At 44.0% G+C, this 13,493-nt stretch overlaps 1 protein-coding gene across 3 annotated transcripts; it reads left to right on the top strand.

Annotated features, from left to right (window-relative positions):
- Window positions 1-799: 799 nt before the first annotated feature.
- On the top strand, window positions 800-13,318 carry LOC137872936 (polyhomeotic-like protein 1). 3 transcript variants are annotated; one of them, XM_068711463.1, is made up of 15 exons: window positions 800-945; window positions 2,200-2,327; window positions 3,165-3,275; window positions 3,533-3,604; window positions 4,475-4,597; window positions 4,814-4,978; window positions 5,075-5,150; window positions 5,239-6,203; window positions 6,590-6,725; window positions 6,839-7,008; window positions 7,260-7,350; window positions 8,632-8,719; window positions 9,325-9,493; window positions 10,006-10,219; window positions 10,347-13,318. In XM_068711463.1, exons 2-15 carry the CDS (start codon window positions 2,205-2,207, stop codon window positions 10,496-10,498), a joined length of 2,655 nt encoding a protein of 884 aa, XP_068567564.1. In that variant the 5' UTR covers window positions 800-945; window positions 2,200-2,204; the 3' UTR covers window positions 10,499-13,318. The 3 variants fall into 3 exon arrangements, with proteins under 3 accessions (XP_068567564.1, XP_068567563.1, XP_068567562.1); XM_068711462.1 differs by having other exon boundaries at window positions 866-945; window positions 2,203-2,327; window positions 3,165-3,281; window positions 9,307-9,493; XM_068711461.1 differs by having other exon boundaries at window positions 873-945; window positions 3,165-3,281; window positions 9,307-9,493.
- Window positions 13,319-13,493: the final 175 nt, after the last annotated feature.

Here is a 13,493-nt window from a genome sequence, read left to right as displayed (position 1 = left end):
ACAAAACAGTTGGAGGAAGATTGTTTTTATAAGTATAACCCAAATCATGTCAACTTGGGCTTGAAAACTTAAATCTGCATTATAAACTGGAGGCATGGAGTTGGAAAAACATCCTTATATTCACTGAGGATAAGCCCCCCTGCACATAATGCAAACAATTAAACAGTTAAACAGTACATCAACATTTTAATAGTAAATAAATACAACCTCCACATGGCAACAAAGTAGCCAAGTACATATTAACAAGAAAATACATTTAGAACCATAAACTATGACAAATTGGGATTTAAGGGCAAATGTTGGCATTATAACATATAATTGTGGTGCTTCAAAATCAGGAAGATCTAAATAATAGATAATTTCCTATAATTTGGCTTTATTATTATATATATATTGTTGATATCAATGAGACAGTATAGATGAATTCTAGATTTTTGTAGATTGTCTTATTTATTTAATTGATTTAAATTGAAATACAGTTATTTATGTATTTATTTTATATTTTATATTTTATATTTTTAGGCTCATCTTGGTCCATAACTACATCAAATAAAAGTAAAACATAAAAATGTGCATATTAGGAGGAGAAGGGGTTCTGAAGTCCTGCACGGAGTCCCAGACGGTCTCGGTCCCGGTCCCGGTCGGGGTCCTGGATGGACCCCCTTCTCTCGCTCGTTCTTGCTGCTCCGTCATCCCGTCGCGCCGGAAAAGGCAGAGCAGCGAAGAAGAAGAAAAAAAAAAAGGAGGCGTTGCCCTCCAACAAACACCATCAGCTGCAAATTTATGCAAAACAGTAAAAGCCGTGCTGCTGCTGCTGCTGCTGCGGCCAAAGCAGAAGAAAAGAAGCAACAAGCACGCAGCTCCGGAGCCCGTCGAGCCGCCCGGAGCCGTTCAGCAGCGGGCAGCCGGTGCAGCAGGAGGCGGAGAAACCCCGGACCGGTGACGGTAAGCACGGACCCGGTACCGAGACCAGACAGCAGCGGCAGGCTAACGGGATGCTAGGAGGAGTAGCCTCCGGTGAAACATGGAGGGTGATGGTAGCTCTAGCTAACACCAGCTATGTGTCCTCAGCTGATGCATGCAGCTGAAAGAGGAAGCCTCCTTTTATTTACTGCTGGGACTGTGTGTGTGTGTGTGTGTGTGTGTGTGTGTGTGTGTGTGTGTGTGTGTGTGTGTGTGTGTGTGCGCGCGCGCGTGCGTGCATGTATGTGTGTGTGTAGGAGATGTAGGGGTAATAAAGATGCTGCATGGGTTAAATGAATACACCAAATAGGCCCACAATAAATCCAGATGTTCAGCAAGGAAGAAGAAAACAAACAATAAACATTAAAAAAAAAATAATAAATACTGTTGAAATTTTATGTTTATGAAATATAAACAGAGCAAATATCAAATATTTATTTTTAGGCCAGTGCTGATTTTGTAAGAAAAAATAAATTAAAGGGGAAAGAGAAAAAATATTGGGTAAGAAATGTCAATTTATTATTATTATTTTTTTTAATATTTGTTATTTTAAAACTCTTGTTTGCTCTACAGACTTTTACAAAAGAAGGAGCGTGTTTTTAAATCTTTACCTTTTGTGGTGAGCTCATGTGCAGTTTTAAAAACTACAGATACAAAATTGCATGAAGATACATCAATGTTTGTGTTCATGTCGGCTATAAATAAATGTGAACCGTATTTTTAAAAACGGTTTAAAAATGCTGCAAAATAATTACAGTTTTCTTTGCATATTTAATTCATTACTTAGTCAGTTATTCTCTTCATTTGTAATTTAACTTTTTCATTTGAAAGCCTTTTCTTCGAGGGTAGCCGTGTTTTTAAGAAGAATCAGGATTTACTGTGCTCAGTGTCCAGCCTCCATGTTTAGAGTCTCCTCTTCAAGAGAACACTGACTTATTGTGATGTGATGCACAAACAATGGACTCCTTTACAAATGTTCGTCGTGTCAGAAGAACACATGAGTAGCTGTCAGCGTCGGTCTGAAAGCATCTCTGTCAGTGTGAGCATCAGTCAGTGTTCACGTCGACCACCGGTGAAACATTGAGTCGCTTCTACAGCGTCTCTCCTCTGTGAGGAACGCCGTTTGTCACGAAAAGTGACGGCTGGTTTTTCATCAGATAAAGTGTGTGTGTGTGTGTGTGTGTGTGTGAGTGTGAGTGTGAGAGACACTGATGGACTGCTCCTCTGTCTCCTCAGCAGCCATGGAGACGGACGGAGAGCAGAACCAGCAGGGGGCTTCGACCAATGGGAGCGCTGCGTCTGGAACGAGCTCCCGCCCCTCTCCGATGAACTCCATGTCTCTGTATGAAAGACAGGCGGTGCAGGTAGGTGTGTGTGTGTGTGTGTGTGTGTGTGTGTTGACAGTTTACAGGCTTTCACTCTGTCAACCTTGGTGCTTTTTTTCCCCTCTCGACAACAGACTTAAAAAATCATCTGTTGTGAATCCTTTTGAGTTTTGGCTGAAACAAACATTATTTATTAGGGAACGCAATTAGTGTTTCCTTAAAAAAATTCAATAAATGTACTAAATCACAAAAGTTATTATGGTTTTGAAAAGAGTGCACAACATAAAATAATACAAATCGGTGTGATGTTGACAGCTTTTAGATTTATTCATCGGCAAAATAACCTCTCAGCAGCCACTAGTGGTGGTAATAATAATAATAATAATAATAATAATAATAAACTTTATTTAGATAGCACCTTTCATAGCTCAAGCTTTCACATTACTGAAACCGGGAGGTGTAGAAAGAGGCCGGGTCGTGCTGCTTTTGATGGCGGCTCTGTGTAATGTTCCCAGGCTTCTGCCGTCCGTCTTTGTCACCCTGCACACACTGATCCAGCCGGCCGCTTTCATCTCTCAACTTATTACTGTACGAGCCTCCGCTCATACATCAGGCAGCAGACAGGAGGCTTTACAGCATCTCCGCCTCCTCTGCCCTCGTTTCTCTTCCGTCTTGTTTTTTTTCTTCTCCTGCTTCTTGTCCTCTTTCCCTGCCTCGTCTTCATCTGGTTGTGTGCCGTCATCTTCTCCATCTCTCGTTCTTCTCCCGTCCCTTTCTTCTTCTCCGTCTCCTCCTTCTCCTTCTTTCTTCGTTTGCTTTACCGCCCCATGATTGTTGATTTGCGTCCTCTCCTCCTCCTCCTCCTCCTCTGTCCAGGCGCTGCAGGCGTTACAGAGGCAGCCGAATGCAGCTCAGTACTTCCAGCAGCTGATGCTGCAGCAGCAGATCAGCAACGCGCAGTTTCAGAACCTGGCCGCCGTGCAGCAGGTAAAGGTGTGTGTGCATGCTGTGTCATTCATCATTTCGCCTGAATAAATGTCAAAGACTGTGGCAGTTTTTACAAGACAAGAGATTCACAAATGATTCCAGAGAAAGTCAGAATAGATGAGAAAAGAACATAAGACACATAATGCAATAACTCCAACAGAATGCCCAAAATGGTGTCTTAGTGACCAAAACAAAGAGCAATCTTCTTCTTTTTCTTCTCTTTTTCTTCCTCTTCCTCCTCCTCCTCCTCCCCCCAGGCTACTCTGGCTGCCAGTCGTCAGTCAAGTCCGTCCAGCAGCGGCTCCTCTCAGACCACCAGCACCACATCTGTACGTACCCATGCACCAACATGGGGGGGGGGGGTTTGCAGGATGTAGCGGTGCACGCTAGCTCGATAGCTCTGGGTGCAGTTCATTGAGCTGCTTTATATGGGAACCTGCGTGCAACTTTTGTGAGACTGCAGAACAGAAATGTATTATTTTTATTATATTTGGGGGAAAAAAAGAAGTTGGACTGAGCAACAGTTTGGTCTAGTGCTGTTTCTACAGCTTGGAAAATTAGACAAACTAGCGGAATAATACACGCATACAATATGAAGCAGTTTATTAGATGCTTGTCAAGTATGAAGACAAACATTCAACAAAATATAAAGTCAAGTTTTCCTATAATTTGTGTATTTTATTTGTATTTATCCTACCTATGAACAGGCAGAGTGTAAGTCTTCTTTGTAAGCCTGTTTGGTTGGAAGATACTAAATAGATTTGTGTTTCAGTCCATCGAAATGTCAATATGTTTTAGCACTTTTTAGTTATGAGTGTCATTTTGAGAATTTATCAGTCGTCTGGTAGAAGTCGCGGTTTCAGCACCTTCTACTTCTTCTGTGTATCTTCATGACATTTTTTAAAATGATCTCCGTTTAACGTTACACTTAATGGGCGTGTGGTCTCCTGTACAAAAAGCCAAAGATTAGGTTCATAAATCACATTTTAGATTACGGTTTTGCTAGTTTATCCAAAAAATTAAGTGACGACCCAATGTGAGGCAGCTCTGTCCCCACGAGTGAAATTAGTTTTTGGTCTCGAGGAAAAACCTAGTTTCACTGTAACATGTTCGTCCTGATTGAACCTTTTTACAGTAATGCATGAAAAGAAAAATGACAAGAATTCTCCACATTGAAGTTACTCTTCATCGTTTGTCAGGCCAGCGTAACATCTGGATCTACGACCAGCAGCCGTCCTATGGGCGGCCCGGCAACCTCCACCATCAGCCAATCGGTGCTGCTGAGTGGGACGGCGGGGGGGCAGGGACAAATGTACCTGAGGGTGAGTCATGGATCACTTTTAATGTTTCCTATCATGTGGCATGACAGGGTGTAGCAGTTTCATTAAGCACGATTTATGATGAACACATTTATAGCAGTGTCCTCTGATGCAGCCTCTGTTACCGCTAGCTGTTAGCTCAGTTACTTAGCTTGACACCAGTTGTCCACCAGTGTCTTACTTCCTGTGTGTCTGATGGGACGTCCCGTCGTCCTGCAGGTCAACCGCTCCCTGAGGGCCCCCATCTCCTCGCAGCTCATCTTCATGCCCGGCAACACGGCAGCTGCTGCCGTCGCAACCGTCACCCAGCAGCCACAGGCTCAGCAACAGAAACAGGAAGTGACGCCAACTTCCTCCTCCGGCGGCCAATCGGATAACGACCAGGTTCGTGGAGACACTGTGGTCATGATATGAGGAGAACTTTCTCTTTTCACCTCACTGATTCTTATCCCTTTTTTTATATTTGCTCTTTCCCTCCAGGCGCAGAATCTAGCCATGCGAGGTGTGTCCGGTCTCAAAGGTGTTAAGACTGAAGCCCCAGAGAGGAGTGACTCAGGTAGGCTGCTGTTTGTTCACCATATCAGGTCTTAATGTCAATGTTATGTTCAGTTGATGCAGGTTTTTTTTTTTTTCTGTCTCCTCAGCTGCCTATTCTTTAGTCCCGCCCTCACACCAATCAAACTCCCAGTCCCTCCTTAAGCCAAGTCAGCCACAACACCAGCCGCCCCACATCAAAATCCCCACGTACCCTCAGCCCACCAACCTCAAAGCCCACCCTTCCTCCTCCTCCTCCTCCTCCTCCTCCTCCTCCATCCCTCTCTCCCAGCTCCTGCTTCACGGAACCCGGACCCTCACCACGGGAACCACAGCTCCCACGGCGGCGCACACTCTGGTCCTGACGTCCAGCGCGGCGTCCCAGGCCCACGGGTACCCCATCAAACCGGCGGTGAACGCTCAGACGCTGGTGGTGCAGCCCCTGCAGAAGACGTCGCTCGGCGCCGAGAAACCGGGCCACGGCAACGGACCCGTCCCCATCCAACCCAAAACTCTGCAGGGGCTCCGCCTGCCGCTCCAGCTGCCCTCTAGGAACCCGCCTCCCATCCTGCCCGCCCCGCCGCCCGTCAGCAGCTCCGCGCAGCCGCCTCCGCCGCCGCCGCCGCACATCCCGGTCCAGATCGTGGGCGCGAGGCAGAGCACGCTGGGAAACACCCAGGCTCTGGCTCTGGCCCGGGGAAGCTGCTGCCATGACGGAGCCGCCGCCGTCCTCGGCAGCTCGTCCAGCCTGCTCACCATGGTGGCGTCCATCGCTTCCAGGGAGGGCGGGGTCGTGGGCCGAGGGGCGGGGCTAAAGACGCTTCAGTCGCCACAGGAGGCCCCCCCGATGGCTCAGGTCTCTCAGGTGCATCCGCAGGCCAATCAAAGCTCCGGACCGAGTCGCAACGGACCCCTGGCTTCGATCCCGGCCTCCTCCCAGGCCCCCGCGGTTTCCTCCCCTCCCTCCTCGATGTCTCGCTCCTCCCTCTCCCTCCCCCTGGTGACGGAGGAGCAGAGAGGAGCGTCAGCTGCTGTGACCACCAACGGAGACTCGTCGGGAAGTCAGACAGCACAGGTCAGCAGATTACTGTCATTAAAGCACGACAGCGTAGACTGTGTGTTGTTGGAGTGTGATTTAAATGTTTCTTTGGGCTCTCTCTAATGGCTTCTGGAAATAAAATGTGATTCAGCGCCTGATAAAAGTTCCTTACTTACATTTTTATTAACAGATGAATTCATCTTTTTATCTTGTCAGTGTGACATGCAAGCGGATGACAAATGAGACAGACGAAGGTGTAACAAAATACTCTTTAGATTGTTAGGTTGTGTGTTCTTTAAGTGTGTCATATATGAATGTACTTTAATAAAATAAAACTAATAAAATTGACCATCTCTTTTCATAGCTGTTCTTTTGTCTTTTCACCCGTTTAAACTGTTTCTTTATTGGGTTTTTTTTTTTAGGTAAAGCAGTTGACGGGCTCACTAAAGAGAAAGTCCGACTCTACTTCAGCCAATGACGAGGACGGCCCCTCCCCTCCACGGCTCCACCCGGTCAGAGATCACGCTTCAGCACTGCCGACCAATCCCAGCGAAGCAGGTAACCACACACAAACGTGTAAATCTACCAGGATTATAAACGTGAATGTAGCGAAATATTGACTTGCTCTACTGCTCCTCTACCCCCCCCTCCCCTCCCCCTCTACCCACCAGGCTCTGGTGCTCCTCCTCTCGTCTCCTCCTCTCCCTCCCCCGTGCTGCCGGTGTCCCGTGGGGTCTGCCAGGGGGAGAGAGCTCCTCCCCCTCAAGCTGTGGTGAAACCCAACGTCCTAACACACCTCATAGAGGGCTTCGTCATCCAGGAGGGGGCGGAGCCTTTCCCTGTGAGTGCCTGGGATTTGTAGTTTCTAATGCGCCTTTTCAAGAAGGACCGCAACTAGCGATTACTTTCATTATCGATTAATCTACTCTTCATTTTCTATATATTTATGCATGAAAAAAATGACTTAAACGATTAATCGTTTGTCACTAATTGTTGCAGCAGCTCTACTTTGAAGCACAACACATCATGAGTGACTCTGGTCTGCTGGTCACCAAGCTTCTCTTTTATTGCTCGGTGTTGTTTGATTGACAGGTGTGTGGTTCAGTAAAGGACTCGACCGGTGAGGATTTAACCAACGACAGTCCCGACACGAACCAATCAGAGACGGTTACAACAGCGACAGGTAACAACAAACCGCCTTTTACAAGCATCAAAATACACTGACATTTAATTTTACTCAAATATTTCAAAACGGTTTTGTAGTTTTAAAGATAAGGACGTACATTTTAGGTTTTAATTTGCTAATAATTAGCTATTTAAGGCCAGACTTTAAGGCAAAATATGAAAGAAAGAAAGTATGTAAAATATACATTTAGTTGTTTATTTTACTACTTTGTCTGTTTGATCTGTAGATTTCTCTTAGATTCACCAAAAGTTAGCGTTAGTTAATGCCTCATTTGCATATTCAAACTTAATATTTCAGAAAACCTGTAATACAAAAAATAATTGTCTTAATGGCAGTGATCAACTGGGGAAGTTTCATGCTGATATATATTAGTATTTTTTTTTACCCTATTCACCTGTAGAGTCATATTTTTAAAGGCTGTTTCCTCTAAATGAGTTTTTTCTCAGACTCTGATCCAGAAATCTCCACTTCAGCAGCTCTTACACACACCAAACGTTACACTTTCATTCCTCTCTATGTTCTGAAGGTTTGAGGGGTTTGTTCACACAGCATTCAGAGACTCATTTATACTACATTTTAATAATAAAAACATGGAGGAAATAAATTAATTTGTGACTGTTGACAGTATTTTTTTGTCATTTCCCCATTTTATGGGGCGATAAAATGAGATATCCAAAATCCCCTCTGTAACCTTTGACTCTATTATGCCAACAAAATAAAACACAAATTTTTAACCTAACTTTATCCGATGTTCAGTTTTCTATTTTAGAAATGTATGCAAATTAGCACATTATTTGATAAGATAACGCCTCATTTGCATATTAAAACGAGACATTTCAGAAAACGTGTAATACAAAAAAGTATTAACTTAATGCTAGTATTCACCTGTGGAAGTTTCACAGTGATATCCATCAGTTAAACTTGACCCTATTCACCTGCACCGTCTCCCCTTAACCTTTCAAAATAAAACACGGAGGACAGGATTTTACAGTGTGTGCAACAAAATGACCCTCGTTTGTCCGAGCTGGGCCACGGGAACGCACAAAGGTTTTAAATTACAACCTTCAAGCTCTGAGTTTCCCACCTCTGCGTTTTGACTTGAAGGCAGCACAGAAAACCTCCGTGACACTCTTGAACCCTAAAGCTATTTAAATGCAGTTCTGTTCAGTTTTCTGAGGTAACGTTGGCGCAGTGTTACATTATTTACTTGCGTAAATGAAATGTTTGGATGTGATGAATTTACCATCTGCTCTGTTTTTTTTTTTTATTCCCCCTCAGTGCTGAAGTGCGAGTACTGTAAAAACTTTGCTCCCGCCAGCCAGTTCAGAGGCACCAAAAGGTTCTGCTCCATGTCTTGTGCCAAGAGGTACTTCAACATGCATGAAATATAATCTGTGCGGTGGAAGCCATCTTAGAAAAAAAACTAGACGCACGCTGCCGCTGAGAGCTGCAGCCAGCGGAGCCTCGCCTCATTTAATAAAACGATCAATAACTTCTGACAAACTGAGGATTTAAGTTTCTTTCTCAGGTGGCTACGGCTGCGTGTTACACAGCATGTGTGTTTGTTTGTTTGTATGTTTGTTTTAGTCTTATGTTCGGATTCTGCAAATTCTTTTCTCTACACAAAAAAATAAGGCATGTAAAAATGTCTGTTTTTTTTAAATTACAGTGCAGTCCCGTTCATTTGCTTTCCATATTAAAATGTATGGATTATGTCGTATACGTATATCGCTGTATAAACAATGCGCTGCCGGCATTGTTTTGAACAGATTGCTGTCGCCGTGTTATTCTACATTCTCTGCTTCTGCTTTGCATTTGTCCCCTTTTGCCCACTGCGCGAGTATAGATTAAATACCGCGTATGGAGCAAAGGAGATAAAAAGAAAAAAGAAACTGTATGTGTTGCTCGTCTTGGCTTCAGTACCGTATATGTCACTCTTTGTCTACGATACAGTATGTATTGGTTCCCCAGGTACAACGTCAGCTTCAGGCAGCACTTCTGCATGCGGCACGATCAAGATCACGGTCAGCTCTCCAACTCGGACGAGGAGGGAGGAGGACTCGCCAGGCGGAGGGTCCCCCGCAGGACCAGCTCCGAAATAGCCAGCGCCAAGATAGCAGGGAGACCCATACCTGTCAAGGTAACGATACATTCATTACTTAGTTTTCAACTTATTTAATAACTACACACACTTTTGCCCCGTAAACCACAACAGAGAGCACATCGCCACATGAAAACAGCCCTGGTCTGTGACTAGCTGCTGGGAACGCTTTGAAGGTGGAAAGCAAGTTATGGATCCACCGTTAGCTGTCAGGTGTTCATGTTAAGCCTGTCTGCCCCCTAGTGGCTGCAGGTATACACTGCAGTTATAACAGCCAGGGTCATTGGGCCTCATACGTACGTTTCTGTATTCTTGTCTTAACTTTCTCTTCTTCTTCTCTTTTTGGGCTCGCGTGAGTGTGTCACATCAGATTCAGCAAACGCTCCTAACTTCAGATAGCTGTATTAAAAACCCGGCATCTGCATTTTCCTACAATTGTAAATTATCAAAATGAATTCCCCAATACGGGTGCAACCGCAGGCCCCCCCACTGTCGGCCGCTATTTTGCCTCCTTGCTCACGGGGGGTTCCTCCGCCTCTCCTCCCGCACAGTGCCGTTCAGAGTCCAGCCATTCGGACGAGGAGTCCAGCGGAGAGGAGGACGACGAAGACGACCCCGTGTCCCTGTCGTCCGCCTCCTCCGCCTCCTGCCGCCCGCCGCTTCCTCCTCCGCTCCCGACGGAGAGCTCCGTGCCCAGCTGCCTGCCTGCTGGCCCCGCCCAGTGGAGCGTGGAGGAAGTGTCGCAGTTCATCTCCTCGCTACAAGGTTGGAGGATTTTCAGTTGAATGCTCATTGCATAGTTTTTTTGGGGAGTTTTTCACACTCTTCTTTGCTTCTTCTTTTTTTTTTTTCTTCCTTCTCTTTTTTTGTTCATCCTCTTCCTCCTTCGCAGGCTGCGAGGAGATCGCCTCCCAGTTCCTGTCGCAGGAGATTGACGGACAGGCCCTGCTGCTGCTGAAGGAGGAGCATCTAATGTCCACCATGAACATCAAGCTAGGTCCCGCCCTCAAGATCTGCGCCCACATTAACACCCTGAGAGACTGAGGCCAGGTCGTTCACAGTGAAGCCCCGGGGCATTTACCCTAAAACTCCCGATCCGCACACCGGTTGGGATATGAACCTGGTTCCAGGTCTGCCACGGTCCTGCAGGTGGATGTTTGAGGTACAGTTCATTTTCAAAGCCACGGCGCTTTAGCTCTCAGCAGGGCTGCAGCACTTGAATCTGCAGTTGATTTGTCCACTCGGCAGCACATTTTCAGAGGTCGTACTTGCACAGAGATATTGTTAATCTTTCATGTTCTGTGAGTTGCAAAAATACAACAGATTACTATATTTTGGTGAAGATTCATGTTCCCTAAAATGCTGTTTCTACGCAAAACCAGTACTTGCGGTCAGAAATAGCTCTTACCAAGTGGTTTTATTTTTGCTTTTTAGTTGCACAATTTCTCTCTTATACCTGCATTGTAAAATGCAGAAATGAAGGTTTTGAATGTATTTTCGATGCAGAAGTCACTTCAGCAAGTTGGATTCTTTGCACTTGACGAGATTCCAACATGTTATCTACAAGTAGGGCTGCCCTTTACACAGACTTTGACCTAGGCTGTGCTCATCTTGTTTCATTTGAACTGCTATTCATTCATTGTTTCATACTGTACAGGAAAAAGTGTTTTTGACAGATTTGCCCACTTCTTTGTCGTCAAAGTCAGGATTTGTTTTCCTCGTCTTTGAGAACGTTGGTTCTCATCTAGCCGAACACTCGTGGCGTTTCCCTGAAACGTGTTTCTGATTACAACTCTTCTTCTTATTTAAGCCACAATCAGCATGGCGTTAGGACAGAAATATACATAATTTAATCTAAATCTACCCAAAAGCTGTGTGTTGGTCATTATCAAAGATGACGGTTGCTTTTGTTTTCAAGTATTTTTCAAATTTAAATTTATAACTTTTGTTATTTATGTAAAAAACTAGTACTTTTACAAAAGTTCTAATCATTTTGTAAGAATAGGCCTCATCATTTTGAAATGGTTGTTTTGTGTGCGGCCTACTCTTCACTTTACAGGGTACAGTTGAAGAACAGGGTACTGGCTGCAGAAGGATGCTGGACCAGAGTCCAAATGAAACCCGAGTCCCTCGAGTTTCTTTCTTATTTCAAGTGAGGCAAAAGATACTGCAAAAACACTGACGTTGCTTTATAGTTTTCTCACATCTTTCCTGTATTTTTACATACGGAGCATATCAACACTTCTGCGAAAAGGCTCTTCCAAAACTGTGTTTTTCACTTGGTATCTCTTTTTAAGTATTTTAACCGGTCTAATTGTTGACTCTACCCTTAAAACTGTAATCTGTGACTATTTTGTTCTGTCAGGCAAATTCAAGATTGTCGCTCTTATTTTTTCCCCAAACCAGCTGCTCCCGATTTGTGTGTGTGTGTGTGTGTGTGTGTGTGTGTGTGTGTGTGTGTGTGTGTGGTAACGTCATGGGCTTGATTTTTGTAAAGTGACATTTTTTTTTTGTTTCAAAAAGAAATGCTGGAACAGATGAAGAATGTAAACTGTTAATTTGAAGTATTGAGACATTCATGAATGAAGCCAGAAGGTTCGTAAAGAAATGCAGCTTGTAGCCACACGTGGACCTACGTTTAGGATGGATGAAGAAAAAAAAACAAATCATACATGAATGAGTGTGTGTGTGTGTGTGTGTGTGTGTGTGTGTGTGTGTGTGTGTGTGTGTGTGTGTGTGTGTGTGTGTGTGTGTGTGTGAAAAACTTAAGCTAAACTGTAATAAGTGTAAAATTTGCCTTTTCTATTTAAATGCACATTTTGTTTGCTGGACTGCCTTGTTTAAGCTGTAGGAGTGTTCTCATGTTCTCTCTCTGTGAACCTTGTGGCCTTTCTCACTAGTCTCCTCAATAGGTTTAGATGAGGATTGTCTGTTTTTAAACTGCTTTTCATATCATTCCTTGTTTTATATTAGTGCTTACTTTTCTACAATTGTTAATTCAAGCAAATGACATCTGTTGCGCCCCCCCTCCCCCCCCACAAAAAAAAGCGTGACTGACTAGTAGCTTCCTTGATCAAGGACACTTGCCGTCTTCCTCATAGCTTTGTCACGTAGCGTGTAACTACCAACAGTATTGACCTTTCTAGCGATCTTTGGCTTCGTTGTTAGTGACTGTGGCTCTTACAGTGTTTTCTTTTACAAAGAGGGTGATGATAACCTCTGATAGCTGTGTGTTTTTATATCTCATAGTGCTCACCAGGTTTTGAAGTGTTTTGAATTCGCAGCTCCTTTTGCCATATTGTAAAGACCAAAAAAAAAAAAAAAAAAAAAAAAGAAGAAGAGGAGGAGAAAAAAGGGCGCTTGTACTGCATTAAGTGCTGTGAGCCACAATCTGTTAGTGAAAACACGCGCAGGTCTGTGATCATCGGAGAACCGCTTGTTAAGAGCAGACAACTGCGACTTTGATCATTCAATCATCGTTCTCCCAAAAAGTAGCACTTTTCTCACAAAATAACAGTGGACTTTTTTAAAAATAAAATACATATTATTATTATTATTATTATTATTATTATTATTATTAAATAAAGAGGCTACTTCAGGATCAAAATGTGTTTGCTCGCAATAATCTGAAAAAAACCTGCTAAATCTTGGAGAGACTGAGTTTGACGAGGAGACGCTAACAATGCTATCATGCAAATAAATAATCAAGGAACTGTTTTAAAACTGTGACGCCTGTGTTTTTATTCTTTTGAGGTGGAACTAAACTGATCTATGCGTCTTGTGTCATGTTTTTATTTGAACATGTGCGTGGATTGCTTTCAGTGTGTGCCTTTTTTAGCTTCCTGGTCTGACATAAGAACGCATCATCACAGGTTTATAAGGCGAGCGTTTTTAGTAAACGGCCGTTTTCAAGCATTGCGATGCTTAAAGTTGACTATTTGAAATTCCCTGCTGTCTTAATCACCGTTGCTGCAGGATTTCAATCTTTGAATTTAGCGCCAGATGTCAGAACTTCAGTCCTTGAGAAGATGCTGTTGGG

This window comes from Cebidichthys violaceus, unplaced genomic scaffold (assembly GCF_023349555.1).
Source record: "Cebidichthys violaceus isolate CVI_PGR_0920_01 unplaced genomic scaffold, fCebVio1.0.p SCAF_16, whole genome shotgun sequence".
NCBI lineage: Eukaryota > Metazoa > Chordata > Actinopteri > Perciformes > Stichaeidae > Cebidichthys > Cebidichthys violaceus.
Note: the sequence above shows the minus strand (reverse complement) of the source record. Positions and strands in the feature narration are given on the sequence as shown.

Coding starts and splice junctions, on each gene's coding strand:
- LOC137872936 (XM_068711462.1), top strand. CDS start 2,205: ATGGAGACGGACGGAGAGCAGAACCAGCAGGGGGCTTCGACCAATGGG. Junction 6,204..6,589: donor CGGGAAGTCAGACAGCACAG/GTCAGCAGATTA, acceptor TTTTTTTTTTAG/GTAAAGCAGTTGACGGGCTC. Junction 9,494..10,005: donor GGAGACCCATACCTGTCAAG/GTAACGATACAT, acceptor CCTCCCGCACAG/TGCCGTTCAGAGTCCAGCCA.